The 22,391-nt window shown below is 39.4% G+C and overlaps 1 protein-coding gene across 1 annotated transcript in view; it reads right to left on the reverse strand.

Annotated features, from left to right (window-relative positions):
* The window catches only part of LOC141092472 (probable cation-transporting ATPase 13A5), a 318,264-nt gene that overhangs the window by 290,236 nt on the left and 5,637 nt on the right, over nt 1-22,391 (reverse strand). Inside the window, exons 2-3 of the mRNA XM_073578636.1 lie at nt 2,617-2,787; nt 2,296-2,427 (exon numbers count right to left, since the gene is read on the reverse strand). Coding sequence (XP_073434737.1) covers nt 2,296-2,427; nt 2,617-2,787 — 303 coding nt within the window. The remainder of the gene's footprint in view (nt 1-2,295; nt 2,428-2,616; nt 2,788-22,391) is intronic.

A 22,391-nucleotide genomic window follows, 5' to 3' on the forward strand; every position in this document is an offset into this window, starting at 1 on the left:
CCAAAATAAAGTATTTTAATGAAATAAAACACAACACATTTTCCCATATTTATTATCCGCCTAATTCCTGCGACACCCTCGATCACCTGCAAAAAAATAAAATAAACCAACACAAATACTCCCTGCTCTGACGTAATCTATTTAATAACGAGTGTCCCACGATTTCCCATGTAGAGCTGTCACATACCAATTATGTGTATTTTTTTGTTTACTTTTGTTTTATCAGAAATGCTGCATTTTCTGTAGTGAAATGTATTTTAGTGACTTTTGTGCATTTTTTTGTGTGTTTTCTTTACTTTTTTACATGTTTTATTTAACTTTAACACACATTGTGGGGGGTCCAATAGTCACTAAAGGGTCTTATTACTTCTTGTAGCAAAGTAAATACTGCTGTCATGTTTGACAGTGGTATTTAAGGGGTTATTTGTCTCCCATCAGTCGTAAAACTGGTTGGGTCCAACACTGCAAGGTGTCAGCCGTCATACACAGCTAACACCTGCAGGAATTGTCGCCGCTCGCGGAGCTATTCCCTTAGGCCGGGGTCACACTAACCGACGCAAAATACGGTCCGTAGTTTACAGGCGTAATACGGATGAATGACCCCTAAATAGTGCTCCATATGTCATCCGTAAGCAAGGTGTGGTTGCGTATTTTGCGCATGTCAGCATCCATATGTAATCCGTATGGCATCCGTATGCAATCCGTATGGCGAAATTTTCTCGCCACCTTGCAAAATGGACATATAATGGAGCCCTATGACAGGGTTTCTAAGAGAAACGAAATAATAGACATAGACACATAGAATGCATATATATATATATATACTGTATATATATATATATATATGTACACAAGTCATTGAGATAAACATATATATTTATATTTCACAGAGTTCTTCATAGCAGAATAGCCGCTAATTAAATTGCCGGCTTCTATCATACAATTCCCCAACCCAACATGAAATGACACATGCTTTACATTCAATAAAGCATTTCATTTCATTTTATATGTCCTTGACTAATAATTAGATGCGGGTTTGTGTGCAAAATTTGGGAGTTGTAGTTGTTATATTAAGGGGTTAATTCGTTTTTTAAAAATGCGTGGGCTTCCCATTGCCCTGTAGCGGTGGCGAATGGGTTAATCTAACAAAGGGTTAATGTCACCTTACAATCGAATGGTGACATTAACGCTTTGTTAGATTAACCCACTCGCCACCAATATAGGGCAATGGGAAGCCCATTTTTTAACAAAGAATTAACCCCTTAAAATAACAACTACAACTCCCAAATTTTGCACACAATCCCTCATCTAATTATTAGTCAAGGACACATAAAAAAACATGAAATGAAATGCTTTACTGAATGTAAACCATGTGTCATTTCATGTCGGGTTGGGGAATTATTTGATAGAAACCGGCAATTTAATTAGCGGCTTTTCTGCTATGAAGAACTCTGTGAAATATAAATATATATATATGTTTGTCACAATGGCATGTATGTATATATATATATATGTGCGTGTATTCTATGTGTATATATCTATTCTTTCTTTCTTTATTAAACCTGTCAGTGTGAGTTTACTGCATAGCGCACTGAATTGCCGGCTTTTGTAAAAGACACCGGGTGCGTATTTCTCGCAAGTCACATGTGTTGTCTGTGTGTAATCCTTATTTTTTGCGCACCCATAGACTTGCATTGGCGTATTATGGGCGTAGTACGCTGTCAATCGCAGCATGTTGCGATTGGCACGGACCGTAGAATACGCCCGAGAAATATACGGCTGTTGGGAGCAAACCCATAGAGCATAATTTGTCCGTGTGTAATGCGTGCTTTTAACGCCTCTCACTCATCCGCATTCCTCGCCAGTGTGACCCCGGCCTTATTCCTGATCTCCGTTTTAAAATAACATTGAGGGAGTAAGTACCCTTAACAATCGCCGTTTTAAAGCATATCGTAGGTCGGTAAGGGGTTAATTGGGCTCATCTTGAAAACTAATTATCACGCATGCTTGAGATTGATTTCAGTGATCTAAAGAGCCGTGAGGCACAATAACATCCATGAGTATATTTGAAAAGCAAAAAAAATGGCATCTTTATCACACTTAAATCAAATTTATATAATAATTTGGAACACAATGTAAATATCAGTTAGGTCTCAAACATGTGCTGTGTGATTTTTTTCAGTATCTGACCTACACCTCTTTTCTTTTCTTTGTATGGTCAGAGTTAAAGTATGCGTTCAGTTATAAATTTAAAAAAACATAAAATCACGATTATTATTTTGACAGGACACTTACTTTGCCTTCTTGCTCCATTATAGATTTGCATATGTATGAATTTTCATCATTAATAACAAAAGACCCAATTTTCATTGATTTACGAAGATTAACCTGGATTACTGACTTCTTTATGTAGTCTTTAAATTCTCCCTGCAGAGATATTGTGGAATATTAGGTATGGAGAAGCAAAAGGTGGTAATGAATTAATTTGCATTTGCCTTAGGCAGAAATCTACACAATTCACAAAAAAATCTGGACATTACTTCTTTTTTATAACAGAGTAATAAGAACATTTAACTACTTATTCTAATTTGATAAATGACAAAATGCTGTACTTACAGTTTGTATCAAAACTGTATCAGCGTTTGCTAAGTTACATGGAACACAGTGACACCAAACATCCAGCTCTGGCTTCCAATAAAAGAGCAATTTTAGGAAGCCTAAAGAAAATATGTAACCAAGTACACACAAAATATTTCTCCATCTTTCTGATTTGTATCCAAATATCTCCTGAAAAAGAAAACAAAAGGATAGCAGAAGAATAAAATAAAAGTGGACAAGTATTAAAGAGGACGTTTACTTTAAACAGAATCTGTGACCGGAAGTTGGCGGGCTATGTAAATGCCCTGTGTCCGGTCCGATGGGCAGTGTTTCTTCTTTTTTTCTCCACCCCATCTGTGGCCCCCATCCGCGATCTTTTTGGAACTAGAGTTGTTCTCCTCCATAGTTCACGTGTGCGCAAAGCAATATTGCTTCGCGCACGCACAGTATGCTTTGCCCAACTGCGGGCAAAGCCAAAAATCATTACTGCGCATGTGCCGGTACACTATGTCCCGGAAGTATTTCGCTGTGTTCCGGGACATAGTGCACCGGCGCTACAGATACCCTGTAATATTAAGAAATAAGCCTGCAGCCAAATACATAGTAAGGGTATGTGCACACGTTGCGTATTTGCTGCGGATCCGCTGCAGTTTGGCTAGTGATTTACAGTACAATGTTATTCAATGGGAAAAAAACTGCTGTGCACATGCTGCGCAAAAATCCGCGCGGAAACGAAGCGGTTTATTTTCCGCAGCATGTCAATTCTTTGTTAGGATTCCACAGCGTTTTTACACCCATTTCATTATAGGAATCCGCAGGTGTAAAAACGCAGGCGAAATCCACACAAAATCCGCAACAAATCCTCAGGAAATCTGCATATAAAACGCGCAGGTTTTCACCTGCGGATTCTGCAAAAATATGCAGATTCTGTGCAGAAAAATCCGCACAACAATCCACAACATGTGCACATACCCTAAAAAAGTAGCCACAAAGAAGCTTCAGGACAAAAAACTCCTGAAGCTTCTTCCTACTCAAAAATTTGCTGATTTGTCTCATGTCTAAAAGTCGTTGTGTGCAAATAACTTAAAGGTTTTCAACAAAAAGTAGAAACAAAGAGTATGTGCAATGTTTTCATTAAGCTTCCCAAGTTTTAATTAACTCTTTTATGACCTGATAATTTTTGTTTTTTCTTTTACATATTTTCTTCTTTGTCTTTTAACATCGATAACTTATTATAGCCACATGAGGGACTGCTTTGTGGGTGATGAGCTGAACTTTTGAATGACACCGTTCATATTCTCTCATCCATGGAACTGTTTGAGGGCTTCTGTTTTGTACAACTGATAGTTTTATTGATACCATTTTCAAAACTTTTTACTGCAAAAGTGTGGTGACTGAAAAAGGGCAATTCTAGTGTTTCAGATTTTTTTGTGTTTAAAACACGGTTTACAGAATTTTATAATTTGATATCTTGGACTTTTATGGATACCCCAATACTAAATATGTTTATGTTATTCAGTTTTTTTATTTCTATATTTTTGACAGGAAAAGGGTCATAATGATTTTAACTTTCACTATTTTTTACTTTCATTTTAGATTTTTTTTTAAACTTTTGTTTAAACTTTTTGTTTAATGAAATGGGTGTTAAACTTTAGGGGACTTGAACCTGTGATTGTTTAGTCGCTTATAATACATAGTTTTGTACAACGGTATTGCAAAATATTATGTATTATAATTGATATTCTTCTTTGAAACCCCAATAGAGACAGAAGCCCTAAGTCTACATTCGTAACCCATCATCTCCTCACAATTGTTTTGAATGTGAGCCAACTGGAGCAGTTACAAAGCAGGCCATGTAAATGCAGCTGTCGGGTATAGACAAAGGCATTTAAATGGTTAAACTGCAGCAATTGGAGCTAGCTACAAAACAGTTCTAGTTTTGTAATATTAAGTTCCCACAATGAGTTTTTAGTGAGTTTTTCATGCTACGCATTTTTCCTGCTCAAAAAATGCAGCATCTTACAGGTACTGCAAAGTAAATGGGACTTATAGAAATATTTTGCCCATTCTGCTTTTTTTATATGCAGCATAAACTGACCTATGGTGCGTTTTTAAAATCTGCAACATGTCAATTTATCTTGTAGGTACGCTGAGATTTATGTGTAATTTTTCCCTATACAGTTATATTAAATGCCGAAAATGACACTGGAACAATGCGGCACAATAAGTCCCAGCATAGCCTAAAGTGAATAAATACATAGAAGAGAACTAGTAGATATTATGAGTTCCTTTATAGCCAATTATTAGTACACATTGGCACTGACTTACGATTTGTCTTGTAATATATTAGATATAACAGTGAGGAACACATGTTCCCACATAGCCAAGCTATGAATAAATTTATAGTGGCGCTCTGAGGTATTTCAAGCAGAACCATAATCTATCCAGTCAAGGGTAACTACACAGTGGAGCATGGAGAATTAGTACAAGTTTAAACATTGACCAACTACAAGATCCAGCATAGCCTCCTAACAAATAATTTGTCCCTCATCCTGAGACTGAAATATACAGAGCGCGCTCAAGGGAGAAAATCTACAAGAGTCTGCCAAGAAGTAAGAGAGGATGGGCTAAGTAACTAATGGAGTAACCCACTGCTGGCTGTGGCCCATCTGGCATTGCAAAGCCAACCTGACATGGAAAAGCCAAGAGTGTATAGGTTCACTGGAGGTGTAGATAATGAGGCAGGTGGTTAAAAGAGCAGCATTTATAAAAGTAGTTTGTTTGTGGGGGCTGAGAGACTTTTCTTGAGTTTCTGATTGTAGTAACATTTCTGGCAAAGGTACACACCAGTTGTAAAGTGCACCTAATTCATTAAGTTATGTGCACCTCGTAATGAAATAGATGGACCTTTCTTTGGTGGTCGTGTTCATTAAAGGGAATCTGTCACCCCTTTTTTGAGATATCATATAATGATATCATTCAATTGTGTGTCACATAAGGATTTTATTAGTACTTTTGCTTCCCCCTGACCCCGCACCTTTCATATCGGTTCAGATGTATGTAAATTGCCGCGGTCCGGTCAGATTGGTGGGGCTTATTTGCCTGCTCCCCCCTCCCTGTTTTGCTGTTCGCATTTCTTCTTTCTTCTTCCTGTGTTCACGTATTGTTTCAGCGCTTGCGCATTGCAAAGGCCTCCGGAGCTTGCGCAGTATGCTTTGCCAAACTGTGGGCAAAGTATATAATCGTTACTTGCGCATGCGCCTGTATTTTTCCCTGCGTCTATGACCCGGAAGTCTTCATATGCACCCCATGGTCGTCATGATGAGATCTGGGTTACCCAGCTATGGCAAGCCTGTCAGACCGTGCTCAGAGCATGGTCTAAGAGGATTATTTCAGTGCATCACTGCCAGGTATAATGCATTGCAATGCTGGTGCTCTGGACAAGCACTATGGCTCTTTGCTCCCCAAAAGAAATCCAGTGAATTTTTCCCTCTCAAATCCAAATGTCCCCCGTCTTCTGAGCTCCAAAATGTGCCTAAACAGCTTATAGTGTCCACATGTATGGCATGTCTGTAGAGATGAGAGCCAGCTTAATTTACAAGTGCATATCTCCAGAAGCAAGAGCTGGGCATAATGTATGGGCACCACAATGTGAAAGCACTAATATAGCAGATTTTCAATTTTCATTGAGCAACATCCACAGCCTCCTGTTTAAGGAAAACCCCAATGGAGTCAAATCGTCATCTACACCTGTAGATTAATTTTGCAAAGGAGTATAATTTCCAAAATTGGGTCACATGTAGCGGGATCATACCTTTCTGGCACGTAGGGGCTCTGCATATAGAGTCTATATCATTGTGCATATTCAGGAGAAGGGTCTGGTTCATTGTTGTAACCCATAAAATTTCTATAGCTGCAATATTCTGCTAGTTGTCTTTTGTTGTCACTACCTTAACAAATGTTCCTGACAGATTCCAATTTTTCAAATGTGATATTTGTCTGTTTAGTGATAACTTTAATATGCTTCTTCCGATGTGATTCTGACAAATTTTTTCATGCACTTTATGTTAGTGGTAAACTAGGTTGATATAATTTGAATTTAATTATGAAAATATCTAAAATTTGCAGAAACTTTTGAAAAAGTTGCATCTGTTACTTAGTTAGAATGTCAAAATTTACAAAACCTTTTTTTAGGGAGCACTTCACTTTTCGAGTGACTTTGATTGGGTTATAGGTTAAAAAAAATCTCGACACAAGACCCCATTTTAAATATTGCATCTCTCAGGGTATTCAAAACCACATTAAGAGGTTTGTCAAGGTGCTTTACATGAATTAACAAAAATAAATAAAAACATGAAAAATGTAATATTCACCACTAAAATGTGCCTTAAATTTTCCATTTTCACATAGAGTAATAAGAGAAAATTGACTCAATTTGTTGCGCAATTTTTTATTAAAGCAGCAATAACCCTCATGGAGTGAAAAATTACAAGTTGGCCAAATGACAGAGTTTGGAAGTGAATTAATACTATTTGTCTTTCGCAGCATTAATTTCGATAGAATATATTGTAGACACCACTTTGCTCTTGGAGGGCCCCTGAGGGTACAGAATAGCAAAAAAAAACAACAGAGAAACTACTTTGAAAGTTATACCACCAAGTAATTCATGTAAAGGTGCACTGAGTATTTTTAAACCACGGGGACATGAAATGAAAAATTCAGTTGTTTCCTCTAAGGCTATGTGCACACGGAGTTTTTTGGCTCTGCGGATTTTGTAGTAAAAATCGCAGATAAATCCGCAGGACTAAAGTCCTGCCGTTTATCTGTGGTTTTGCCTGCGGTTTTGCCCTGCTGTTTTACACCTCATAATGGATGAGGTGTGAAACTGCAGCATTTCTGCACTAAAGAATTGACATGCTGCGGATTGTAAACTGCAGCAAAACCGCACGGAAAAATCCGCAGCATGTGCACTGCGGTTTTTTATTTCCATAGGAAATAAAGGTACTGTACAACGCAGCAGAATCTGCTGCGGACCAGCAGCTGCAGAAACACTGCGGATCCGCAGCAGAATCCGCACCGTGTGCACATACCCTTAATCATTGATGTAGTGCTCCATTTTTCAGTTACGCATTGGATAATAGAGAAAAATAGATATCGTAGTTTGGTAAGAAATTTCTCCCAAAAGCAACTATACCCTATATCTGTTTGTAAATGACTGTTTGTTCATACGGTAGTGCATGAAAGGGAAGGCGTGCCAATGCTTCTTAGCGTTCAAGATTGGAGTAAACGCCAGGTTGCATTTACAGAGCCCTTAAGGTATCAAAACAGTAGAAATCCTCAAAAATTGAGCCCAGTTTGGAAGTTACTTTGCGTAAAGAATCTACCTTGGTGTTTGTTGAACTCACATTGAATTTTATAACAGTGAGCTCTGAAAATGAAAAATTATATTTTTCCAGTAAAATCTTGCCTTAGCCCTAAAGTTATCATTTTCATTAACATAAGAAAAGGAACTACAAAGTTTGTTACACAATTTTCAATGAGTATGTCAATATTGCATACATGATCAGGAACTACCATTTGGATACATGGGAGGTCTTAGAAGAAGGCGTGCTATCAGACTTTTAGTGCGCAAATTTGTCAGGAATAGACCTTAATTTAGAAATAATGACTCTCAAAGAAATCAGATAGATGTGGAATAAGTATTTTTACCCTATAGCTATTTCCCAAAATTCTATTTTATTGGGCAGTTATAAATAAGAAAATGCATATTTTACACTAATATGTTGTTTTGGCCACAACTTTTTAATTTAAATAAGTGGTAACAAAAGATAATTGATACATTTTTTAAACAAATTTCTACCAAATGTGTTAATACTCCATGTGTAGTTATAAACTACTGCCTGGGCACTTGGTGAAACTTGGAAGGGAATAACTCTTATTCTTTTTAAAAGTAAGGCTATGTGCACACTTGCGGAATTGCCGCTGGAAATATACTAGAATTCCGCATGCGTAATTACCGCATAAAACTAACATTTTGCAAGCGTAACTAGCTTGCAGAATGCTAGCGTTTTCCAAGCGATCTGTAGCACCGCTTGGAAAACTGATTGATAGATTGGTCACACTCATCAAACATAGTGTTTGACAAGTGTGACCAACTTTTTACTAGTGAGGCTGCCTATGCGTCATCAGCAGTAAAAATATATAATGTTAAAAATAATTTAAAAAATTAAAAATCGTGATATTCTCACCTTATGGCATCCCCCGCAGCCTTCCCAGGCCTCAGCGATGCTCCCGGCAAGTCCCTTTCCCAGCGATGCTTTGTGACAATAACCTTTGATGACATAGAATCACGCGAGACCGCTATCACAAATTTTTATTTTTAATTCTATTTTTTACAGGGATATGGTACCCTGGGCCTGGAGGACAGTCTCCTCTCCTCCAGACCCTGGGTACCATCCGCACATTTTCCGCTTACTTTGCGCATGGTGGGCATAGCCACATGCGGAAAGTAAGCGGATCAATGCATTTCTATATGTGCGGAATTCCCGCGATTCCACAAAAAGAATGAGCCTGCTGCATATTTTTCCGCAATGCAATTTTGCCGTAGAAAAATGCGCAGCATTAGCACAGCTTATTTTATGCATTTTCGCATTTTCCCGGCGAAAAAACGTGGGGAAAAACGCATAAAATCAGCGTGAATTCCGCACATGTGCACATAGCCTAAATGTTGCTGGAATAGCTTGATGGCACCATGTACAGAACTCCTCATGTGCCAGAACAGAGCTGTTGGAGAAGAGAGTCCACTATAGTATAATGATTTATGAAAATAAACTGGGAAGAGAGAAAGCGCAATAGGGTCTTATCTGATGACAAGGGGTATCAGAAAAAGGGGGCGATATACTCACCTTGCTGAGTTGCTTAATGGCAACACATAAATGGCATATGACAGCTGCTGCACAGATACCGATCAAGAAGACGACCACAGATACGAATGAAACATACGGAGGTATCACTTATGCGCAGCCAAGATGAATGATCCTTAAAATCAAAGCATTTATTTGAACAGGTTTAAAAGTCAACGCATTCATTCTCATTCCCCTCCAAGCATGTTTCCTCATTGAGACAATTCCAGGTTTTATAGTTATATAATTTGTATACATTCATTTACTCACAATATTGAGTAATTTTTTCCTTTTTTTCTCACTAATATAAATAGTCAATGTTTTCACAGACTTTCAGTCCACTAATAAATACTCCAAGCCAGCATACACAGTTTTACATTTTTTTTAGGATTCTTAGAATATTAACCCCTTCACCCGCAAGGGTGGTTTGCATGTTAATGACCGGGCCAATTTTTACAATTCTGACCACTGTCCCTTTATGAGGACATAACTCTGAAAGGCTTCCATGGATCCTGGTGATTCTGACATAGTTTTCTCATGACATATTTTACTTCACATTAGTGATAAAATTTATTTGATATAACTTGTGTTTATTTGTAAAAAAAAATGGAAATATGGTGAAGATTTTGAAAATTTTGCAGTTTTCCAACTTTGAATTTTCATGCCCTTAAATCACAGAGATATGTCGCACAAAATACTAAATAAGTAACATTTCCCACATGTTTACTTTACATTGCCACAATTTTGGAACCAAAATTTTTTTTGTTAGGAATTTATAAGGGTTAAAAGCTGACCAGCGATTTCCCATTTTTACAACACCATATTTTAGGAACAACATCACATTTGAAGTCACTTTGAGGAGGTCTATATGATAGAAAATACCCAAAAGTGACACCATTCCAAAAACTGCACCCCTCAAAGTGCTCAAAACCACATTCAAGAAGTTTATTAAGCCTTCAGGTGCTTCACAGGAATTTTTGGAATGTTTTAAAAAATGAACATTTAAACAAAAAATGTACTTCAGATTCAAGTTTTTTATTTTACCAAGGGAAACAGGAAAAATTGGACCCCAAAAGTTGTTGTCCAATTTGTCCTGATTACGCTGATACCCCATATGTGGGGGAAACCACTGTTTGGGCGCATTGGAAGAGTTTGGAAGGAAAGGAGCGCCGTTTGAATTTTTCAAACTAAAATTGGCTGGAATTGTGATAGGACGCCATGTCACATTTGGAGAACCCCTAAAGTGGCTAAACAGTGGAAATCCCCCACAAGTGACATCATTTTGGAAACTAGACCCCCTAAGGAACTTATCTACAGTGTAGGCCATTTATATGGATACACCTAAATAAAATGGGAATGGTTGGTGATATAAACTTCCTGTTTGTGGCACATTAGTATATGTCAGGGGGGGAAAAATTCAAGATGGGTGGTGACCATGGTGGCCATTTTGAAGTCTGCCATTTTGGAGCCAACTTTATTTTTGTCAATGGGAAGAGGATCATGTGACACATCAACCTTATTGAGAATATCACAAGAAAAACAATGGTGTGATTGGTTTTAATGTAACTTTATTCTATCATGAGTTATTTACAAGTTTATGACCACTTATAAAATGTATTCAAAGTGCTACCCATTGTGTTGGATTGTCAATACAACCCTCTTCTCTCACTCTTGACACACTGATTACAACACCGCAGAAGAAATGCTAGTCTATGGGGGTCAGATTCCTTGTAGGAAGGCTCGGACCTCATACCCATAATGTGGTGGTGCACCATCTTGCTGGAAAATCTCAGGGAACTTGCCATCTTCAGTGCATAAAGAGGGCAACACATCATCATGTAGCAATTTCAGATATCCAATGGCATTGAGGTTTCCATTGATGAAGAAAGGCCCATTATCTTTGTACCCCATATACTACACAATACCATCAATTATGGGTCTCAGGTCCAAGTATTCCTACATGAACAGTTTCCTAGAAAGTGGATTGGTCATCGTGGGCCATTTGAATGGCCACCAAGGTCTCCCAATTTGACCCCCTTAGACTTTTATCTTGGGGTCATCTGAAAGCAATTATCTATGCTGTAAAGATGCAAGATGTGCAGCATCTGAAACAATAGATACTGGAAGCCTATGCTAGCATTTCTTTTGCGGTGTTGCTATCAGTGTGTCAAGAGTGGGAGAAGAGGGTTGCATTGACAATCCAACACAATGGGAAGCACTTTGAACAATTTTATAAGTGGTCATAAACTTGTCAATAACTCATGAAAGAATTAAGTTATGTTAAAAACAATCACACCATTGTTTTTCTTGTGAAATTCTCAATAAGTTTTATGTGTAGCATGACCCTCTTCCCATTGAAAAAAATAAAATTGAATCCAAAATGGCCGACTTCAAAAGGGCCACCATGGTCACCACCCATCTTGAAAAGTTTCCCCCTTCCATATACAAATGTGCCACAAACAGGAAGTTGATATCACCAACCATTCACATTTTATTTAGGTGTATCCATATAAGTGGCCCACCCTGTAGATGTGTGGTGAACACTTTGAACCCTCAAGTGCTTCACAGAAGTTTATAACGTAGAGCCGTAAAAATAAAAAATCATATTTTTTTCACAAAAATGATCTTTTCACCTCAATTTTTTATTTTCACAATAGTAACAGGAGAAATTGGACCCCAAAATTGTTGTCCAATTAGTCCTGAGTATGCCGATATCCTTATATGTAAATCAGTGATTGTGCACACAGCAGAGCTCAGAAGGGAAGGGGCACCGTTTGATTTTTTTCAGCGCAGAATTTGCTGGAATTGAGATGGGAAGCTATGTGGCGTTTAGAGAGCCTCTGATGTGCCTAAACAGTGGAAACCCCTCAGTTCTAATGCCAACCCTAACCCCAACACACCCCTAAACCTAATTCCAGCCCTGAACAGGTTAAATAGTGGGATGGTTTTATAGGGTGGGTCGTTACGTATGCGGCAATATTAAACATGTGTACTTTTATTGTTATTTTTATTTACATAAAGAAATGTATTTTTTGGAGCAATATTTATTTTTTTTTTTCTTTATTTAGGAATTTTTTAAAACATATTTTTACACAGAATAATTTTTTTTTAACTTTTTTACTTTGTCCCAGATCGCTGATCTGACACTTTGCAGAGCACTGTGTCAGATTAGCGATCTAACAGGCAGTGCAGGAGGCTTGCCGGTGCCTGCTCTCAGCAGTCTTTTTACATCAATTAAGGAATTTCCTTTTAAAACCTTGTGGGGGCATCACAACACAGAACTAGACCCCAATCAGAGGACCATAAAACATCCGGACTCCTTATCTATGAACTGGTCCAATGTTTATATTTATGTTTCTTCCTCTCCCATATTGATAGTTCTGCTTCACGTCACTTGTCTTATCTATTGCATTTTTTCTAGGCTGTATTGTGCATAAATATGTGACTCCAGATTTTGTATTAGTCTAGCCTGATGAAGAGACCTGAGTAGTCTCGAAAGCTTGCAATGTGTTACCATCTTTTCAGTTAGCCATTAAAAGGTATCAACTACTGAGGACTCTCAATCCTGAATATTTTTGATTTTAAGGAGCATTCATCTCAGCAGCGCATAATACCTCCGTTCGTTTCCATGGTATAATGATGACACCCTCTGCTCATGCTGCGAGTACTGTTTCTGAGGCGGCTTTATCACCGTGCGACACATACGACCCTTGTGGAATTTCATTGCTTGCTGTGTGGTATATATTCATTAGACGACAAGCAAAGGTTAATTCATACTATATTTTATAGGTTTTCTCACTTAAATAGGAGAACTCTTGTCCCCTTCTATTACATGTCAGATCCAATGTTAAGCTTGACAGCCATGGTAACCAAATGGCCCCACAATCAAATCACAGGAGTAGCTTATAGAGAAACTAATACAAAAATTAGATGGTTGTGGTCTCTTTTTCGCCATTGCAACTACAGATAGAGCAACTTGCAAGCTTCTGGCACATAGAGCTAGCAATACAACTGAGATTGTCTAGATTTTTATTTAAGTTTGTTATGTATAGTTCCTGTGAAAGACAATTTTGTAATAAATCTAGCACAGGTATCAGTAATAAAAGATGTTTCCAGGGCATGATGTGATTGTACCATTAGTATTGGTTTCAGAAAAGATTACTGACTTGAACATTTATTATTACACTGCTGCATGTACAAAATATTCCATTCTTGTACTTATCTAATAAAGAGTAAGACATTGCTGCTGGGCATCTATGCATCAGATTCTACCCTCATCTTTTTTTGATGATTTCCTCACCCCTTTTGGTAATTACTGCCTTCATTAACTGCCATTCTGTCATACTCTTGGCAGGATATATGGAGTCCCTGGAATTAACAAAGTATTTCCTATACAAATTCCTGGGTGGCTGGTAATATACAGTGGATAAGGAAAATATGAAAATATTCTGACCCCTTTAAATTTTTCACTCTTTGTTTCACTGCAGCTGTTTGGTAAATTCAATAAAGTTCATTTTTTTTCTCATTAATGTACACTCTGCACAAAATTTGGGCAAAAAATGTGAGCCCATTCACCAACGTCAATGTGATCTCATTGAATGGGTCCCTGACCTGACTGCCTAATGTGAACACTTACCTCTGGCTAATAATTTGGTAAAGCCTGTATTTATAGAAAGGTCAGAACGAAATGGCCAAATTTTTGGCAAAATTTTGTGCTAAGTATCTCATGTGTTTTTTCTAAATTTCAAAAGCCATTACGGTATTCACACTTCTTGTATTTCACATTGATATGCCTTAATGCAATTGAGTGCAACCATTTCCTCATTTTGCTATGTGAGCTGTTTTTTGGTATGCACCTGTTCAGACTAGTTTCTAGATGTGCCATCTGTTTTCTGTAATTTGTATGCTAGCCATTTGACTGAGCACTCCACCCTTCACCATGCTGTGATTTTAATTCCATCCAATCACATTTGGTTCCGACCTTCCTATAAATACAGGCTTTACCAAATTATTAGCCAGAGGTAAGTGTTCACATTAGGCAGTCAGGTCAGGGACTCATTCAATGAGATCACCTTGATGTGGGGAATGGGCTCACATTTTTTGGCCAAATTTTGTGCTAAGTATTCCATGTGTTTTTCCAAAATTTCAAAAGCCATTGCGCTATTCACACTTCTTGTATTTCACATTGATATGCCTTATTGCAATTGAGTGCAACCATTCCCTCATTTTGATATGTAAGCTGTTTTTTGGTATGCACCTGTTAAGACTAGTTTCTAGATGTGCCATCAGTTTTCTGTAATTTGTATGCTCACAGTGCATGTCAGACCAAATGAGAATCATGAGGTGAAAGGGACTAGACAAGGAGCTCAGAGACAGAATTGTGGCAAGGCACACAACTGGCCAAGGTTACAAAATAATTTATGCAGTACTCAAGGTTCCTAAGAGCATAGTGACCTCCATAATCCTTAAATCGAAGAAGTTTGGGACCACCAGAAGTCTTCCTAGATCTGGCCATCCAGCCTATCTGAGCAATCGTGGGAGAAGAGCTTTGGTGAGAGAGGTAGAGAAGAACCCCAAGATCACTCTGGCTGAGCTCCATAGATGCAGTAGACAGATGGAAGAAACTTATACAAATTCACCAATCACTTCAATCCTCCACCAGTCGACCTTTAATGGCATAGTGGCCCAATGGAAGCCTCTCCCCAGTGCCAGACATATGAAAGCCTGTAGAGTGTTTGCTAAAAAACACATGAAGGGCACCCAGACTATGAGAAATAAGTCATAATTCTAAGTGGCATGTGTGTAGAAAACCAGTCACTGCTCATCACCTGCCCAATACAATCCAAACAGTGAAACATGCTGGTGGCAGCATCATGCTATGGGGATGTTTTTCAGCTACTGGGACAGGATGACTAGTTGCAATTGAATGAAACATGAATGTGGCCAAGTACTTAGATATCCTGGATGAAAACTTCTTCCAGAGTGCTCTGGACACCACACTTGGCTGAAGGTTCACCTTTCAACAAGACAATGACCCTAAGGACGCAGCCAAAATAAAGGAGTGGCTTCAGAACAACTCTGTGACCATTCTTGATTGGTCCTGCCAGAGCTCTGACCTAAACCCAATTGAGCATCTCTGGAGAGATCTGAAAATGGCTGTCCACCAACGTTCATCATCCAACCTGATGGGACTGGAGAGGATCTACAAGGAAGAATTGCAGAGGATCCCCAAATCCAGGTGTGAAAAACTTGTTGCATCATTCCCAAGAAGGCTCATGGCTGTATTAGCTCAAAAGGGTGCTTCTATTCAATACTAAGCACAGGGTCTGAATACTTATGACCATATTATATTTCAGTTTGTCTTTTTTAATAAATTTGCAAAAATTTCTACATTTCTTTTTCTTCAGTCAAGATGGGATGTAGAGTGTACATTAATGAGAAAAAAATTAACTTTTTGAATTTGCCAAATGGCTGCAATGAGATAAAGTGAAACATTTAATGGGGTCTGAATACTTTCTGTACCCACTGTATTTGTTCAGTTGTCAGGTTGCTACTGTGTGATGTGATGTCTCATGTCCTGTCTGTGCTCTGAAACATTATAATTAAACTCTGCAAAGTGCCCTGGATGAAGCTGCACTTTCTACACATAGAACAACTTGGCACAGATTGCTGCAACCCTGGCACAAGCTGCAAACACAGTTTCTCAGTTCCTCCAGTGGTGCTCCAGGTATGCAGAATGTCTGTGGAGCAAACCCAATCTCCCTGAAGATTTAATATATTATAAGTTAATGCTTAAAGCATATAATTTTGCCCTTTACCTCTCCAAACAAGCTTACTTTAACCCCTTTATGACCCAGCCTATTTTGACCTTAATGACCTTACCATTTTTTGCAATTCTGACCAGTGTCCCTTTATGAGGTAATAAGTCAGGAACGCTTCAATGCATCCTAGTGATTCTGAGATTGCTTTTTCGTGACATATTGGGCTTCATGGTAGTGGTAAATTTAGGTCGATAATTTTTGTGTTTATTTGTGAAAAAAATGGAAATTTGGCGAAAATTTTGAAAATTTTGCAATTTTCAAATTTCGAATTTTTATTCTGTTAAACCAGAGAGTTATGTGACACGAAATAGTTAATAAATAACATTTCCCATATGTCTACTTTACATCAGCACAATTATGGAAACAAAATTTCTTTTTGTTAGGAAGTTATGAGGGTTAAAAATTGACCAGCGGTTTCTCATTTTTACAACAGAATTTGCAAAACCATTTTTTTATGGACCACCTCACATTTGAAGTCACTTTGAGGGGTCTATATGGCAGAAAATTCCCAATATTGACACCATTGTAAAAACTGCACCCCTCAAGCTACTCAAAACTACATTCAAGAAGATTATTAACCCTTCAGGTGCTTCACAGGGGCTAAAGCTACGTGGAAGGAAAAAATGGACATTTTAATTTTTCCAACAAAAATTTTCTTTTAGCATCAATTTTTTCATTTTCACATGGGTAACAGGATAAAATGGATCCTAAAATTTGTTGGGCAATTTCTCCTGAGTACACCAATACCTCATATCTGGTCATAAACCACTGTTTGGTTGCACAGCAGGGCTCTGAAGGGAAGAAGCTCCATTTGACTTTTTGAATGGAAAATATGCTGGAATATTTAGTGGTTGCCATGTCGCGTTTGGAGAGTTACTGTGTGTCTAAACATTGGAGATTCCCCACAAGTGACCCCATTTTGGAAACTAGACTCTCCAAGGAACTTATCTAGATGCATAGTGAGCACTTTGAACCCCAAGGTGCTTCACAAATTAATCCGCAAAAAAAAGTACTTTTTTTCACAAAAATTTTATTTTAGCCTCAGTTTTTTCATTTTCACATGGGTAACAGGATAAACTGGATCCTAACATTTGTTGGGTAATTTCTCCTGAGTACACCGATACCTCATATGTGGTCATAAACCATTGTTTGGGCGAACGACAGGGCCCAGAAGGGAAGGAGTGCCATTTGACTTTTTGAATGGAAAATTAGCTCCAATCGTTAGCGGACACCATGTCGCATTTGGAGAGCCCCTGTATGCCTAAACATTGGAGCTCCCCCACAAGTGACCCCATTTTAGAAACTAGACCACCCAAGGAACTTATCTAGATGTATGGTGAGCACTTTGAACTCCCAAGTGCTTCACAGAAGTTTATAATGCAGCGCCGTGAAAATAAAAAATCATTTTTTCTCAAAAAATGATTTTTTAACCCACAATATTTTATTTTCACAAGGAGAAATTCAACCCCAAAAGTTGTTTTCCAGTTTGTCCTGAGTACGCTGGTACCCCATATGTGGGGGAACCACTGTTTGGGCACACGTCGGCACTCGGAAGGGAAGTAGTGATGTTTTGAAATGCCGACTTGATGGAATGGTCTGCGGGCGTCATCTTACGTTTGCAGAGCCCCTGATGTGCCTAAACAGTGGAAAACCCCCACAAGTGACCCCATTTTGGAAACTAGACCGCCCAAGGAACTTATCTAGATGTTTGATGAGCATTTTGAACCCCCAAGTTCTTCACAGAAGTTTATAATGCAGAGCCGTGAAAATAAAAAATCTTTTTTTTTCCACAAAAATCATTTTCTTAGCCCCCAATTTTTTATTTTCCCAAGGGAAACAGGAGAAATTAGACCCACAAAGTTGTTGTGCAATTTTTCCTGAGTACGCTGATACCCCATATGCGGGACTAAACCACTGTTTGTGCCCATGTCGGTGCTCGGAATGGAGGGAGCACTGTTTGACTTTTTGAACACAAAATTGGCTGGAATAAATGGCGGCACCATGTTGCATTTGGAGCCCCCTTATGTACCTAAATAGTGGAAACCCCTCAATTCTAACTGCAACCCTAACCCCAACACACCCTTAACCCTAATCCCAACCCTAATCATAACCCTAACCACAACCCTAACCCCAATGCACCCCTAACTCTAATCCCAACTCTAACCCTAACCACAAGCCTAACCCTAATCCCAACCCCAACCCACCCCTAACCCTAATCTTAACCCTAATTCCAACCCTAACCCTAATTCCAACCCTAACCCTAATCCCTACTCTAATTCCAACCCTAACCCTAATCCTAATTCCAACCCTAACCCTAATTCCACCCCTAACCCTATTTCTAACCCTAACCCTAATTCCAACCCTAACCCTAATTCCAATGGAAGAATAAAAATATTTTCTTTATTTTATTATTTGTCCCTACCTATGGAGTTGATAAAGGGGGGTTATTTACTTTTTTATTTTGATCACTGTGAGAGTTTACCACAGTGATCAAAATGAAAGAATGAATCTCAGGCCGGTAGATTCCGGCAGGCGCACTGCGCATGCGCCCGCAATTTTCCAAGATGCTGGCGCCCATGATAAGAGGATGGCGGGACACCAGGATGGCCAGAGGGACATAGGAGGTACCGGGGGGTTGAGGGGGGAATCGGAAGGTGGGGGCGAGTGGAGGTAAGGGGACCAAATGTTAACAGCGGCGTACGATCGGCGCCTTCAGTCAGTGGTGGGGGCCGATTGCTGCCATCAGTCGGTGGTGGGGGGGTCGGATCTCGGTGTCCAGCCATGGCAGATGCTATTGCAGCATCGGCCATGGCTGGATTGTAATATTTCACCAAATTTCATTGGTGAAATATTACAAATTGCTCTGATTGGCTGTTTCACTTTTAACAGCCAATAAGAGTGATCATATCCACCGGGGGGCTAAGCCACCCCCCCTGGGGTGAAGTACAAAGGATCCTGTGTTTGTGGGTCAGGTGACCTTTCAGTGTACCCGGTCACCCGATCCGCAGGGGGCAATCAATTCATGATGCCACATAGGCATCATGGGTCTGATTGGCACTGACTTTCATGATGCCTACGTGGCGTCAAAGGTCGGGAAGGGGTTAACACCCTCATCAACTTATGATCAAAAAATCCTAAACTACCCTTTGACAATTTTCATTCTCTCCTAAGTTCAAAAGTTCAGGCCTCAACAACCGACCTCAGCGCTGACGATCTGGCCAATTATTTCAAAGAAAATATTGACCATTTCTCCTCATTGAAATTTTCTCCTCATTCCCTAATGTCATACATTCTCTTCCATCCTATATTCCATGTAGGTCACATTATGTCTTGATTAGAGATGAGCGAATATTGCAATGTTTGTTTTGGATTACAATCGGGGAATTTGCAAAATTTATTTGTCGATTCTTCGCCAACAATAACCAAACACCATTCAGGACAATGGGAGGCAAAAACAAACGCGCACACAACACCTTATAACTGCCCCAAATGCTGACAAAACACATCAAATGAGGGAGAGACACCAGGAAAGTGGCCTTAATTTACCCACAGTACAAATTTTAGTATGGAATTGCAGAAATCAGCCAGGCATGAGGTATTGGGGTCTGGAATCGCACTTACAGCTTTCAATTGAACGTCACAGTAAGACGAGGTGGGTGAGAGATCAGTGTAGGACCCGTTTGCTGTGAGCCCTGATACCACATGTAACACCTCTACCTGCTTTCATGCTGAGCCACACTCAGGTAGCACAAATATCAGTTTTTTAGACTACCATTTTCAGAAAAATTTAAGAATAGTAACATGGGTAGTTGAGTCTAAGTGAGTGGAGGCCTGACGGTCTCGGAGGCCTACTGCTACAGACAACAAGCATGAAGGAGACCCAACCAGGAGTGTTCACATTTCCAAAAATTATTGGCAGACACCACCAAAGTGACATCAATTTCACTACAGTAGACATAGTATAATCGGGACAGATAGGTCATCCACTAAACATAATCCAGCAGATGGACACACAATCCGACCAACCATGACTGTTCACATTTCTACAAATTTGTGTTAACATGAGCAGCAGCAGCAGCAGCAGCCACAGCAGGTACAGAAGCAACACTACAGACAGATTTGAGTAAATTGGAGAATTGGGCTGAAAAATGGCAAATGAGGTTTAACACAGATAAGTGTAAGGTTATGCACATGGGAAGGAGAAACAGATACTACAATTACTTACTAAATGGGAAACTGCTGGGGAAATCAGAAATGGAAAAAGACTTAGGCATCTTAGTCAATAAGAAGCTAAATTGGAGTGCCCAGTGTCAGGCAGCTGCCACCAAAGCAAATAGGGTCATGGGATGCATTAGAAGAGGTCTGGGGACACGAGATGAAAACATAATTCTCCCTCTGTACAAATCACTCATCAGACCACACTTGGAGTATTGTGTGCAATTTTGGACGCCGGTGCTCAAGAAAGACATTACTGAACTTGAAAGGGTTCAAAGGCGGGCTACTAAAATGATAAATGGAGTTGGTTCACTACAATACCCAGAAAGGTTATCAAAATTAGGTCTACTTACTCTAGAAAAGAGAAGACTTAGGGGAGACCTAATATATATGTACAAGTATATCAGAGGGCAATACAGAGATCTCTCCAATGAACTGTTTGTACCAAGGACTGTGACAAGAACAAGGGGGCATTCTCTTCGTTTGGAGGAAAGACAATTTCTGCACCAGCATAGAAGAGGGTTCTTCATGGTAAGAGCAGTGAGGCTCTGGAATTCTCTTCCTGAGGGAGTGGTGATGGCCAACTCACTGAATGAATTTAAGAAAGGAATGGATGCTTTTCTTGTGAGTAACAGTATAGAAGGTTACGAATAACAATATTATAGGTAGATGGTTGACCCAGCTTAGAGGAAGGAATTTATTTCCCTATGGAGAAAATTGGCTTCTACTCTGTGGGTTTTTTGCCTTCCCCAGGATCAACAATGCAGAACAGCTGCACTAAAAATAGGCTGAACTAGATGGACATAAGGTCTTCCTTCAGCCTTCAAAACTATGTTACTATGTAAAGATATTCCAGAGTGCAGTTACATGACATTAATGCATCACAGTAAAAAGTGCAATATCATCTAGTCTGTATAGTCTGCGATTGGGGTGCAAAAGTCCTTGGAGATCCATGACTTATCTTGATGAAAGTTAGGCGGTCTACACTTTCAGGGGACAGCTGGCTGCACTTATCCATCAGGACAATACCAGCAGCACACAAGACACGTTCTGAGATAGCACTGGCTGCCGGGCACGATAAAACCTCCATGACGTGTGAGGCAAGCTCAGTCCACTCATCCATTTTGGAAGACCAAAATGTGAAAGGGTCCAAACTCTCCCTGATGGTATATATATTCAATTCTAGATACTCCTGCACCATCCTCTCCATTCATTCAACACGTGTAAGACTTGGACTCTGTTGTGCTGGTGCGCAAGTTGGTCTAAATAATAGTGTTAAAGGACTCAAACAAAATGGGTGTTCCACTTCCACCACTGCTGCTGCTGCTATATGTTTTGTGTTGACGAATTGACTTGCAGGAGTATGGAAGTATAGAGCTGCGATACGAACTGTGTGCTTCACTGCTGTTTTGGGGAAAGCTCTCTTAAGGTTGTGTAAAAGCATGTTTCAATACTCCAGCATTCGTTGGTTCCTTTCTAGAGCGGGAATCATCTGGTAAAATTTGGTTTATTAATGTGGATCTAACAGAGTGGCAACCCTGTAGTCAGCATTATTCCTAATCATGACTATACAGGGATCATGTTGCAGATAGAGCAGCAAGAGGGCACTCATATGCCGGGCTCTACCATCAGGTCCAAGCCCATGCTGTGTTGGTAGCTGGGTAACAATGAGGCTCATTTCCTCCATCCCTTCCCGCCAACCACGGACAACAGAGGGAAGGATTTTCCTCTTCCTCTGGCAATTGCTCATCCTCCTCCATTTGTTCCTTGGATCTTGCACCTTCGATAACAGTTTGTTTGTTATCACCAGCACCACCCGATCGAAGTAATCCACCCTCCCTTGGCACTTCTGTGA

Source organism: Dendrobates tinctorius, unplaced genomic scaffold (genome assembly GCF_039654945.1).
Source record: "Dendrobates tinctorius isolate UK_male_01 unplaced genomic scaffold, ASM3965494v1 ptg000060l, whole genome shotgun sequence".
Classification (NCBI taxonomy): Eukaryota; Metazoa; Chordata; class Amphibia; order Anura; family Dendrobatidae; genus Dendrobates; species Dendrobates tinctorius.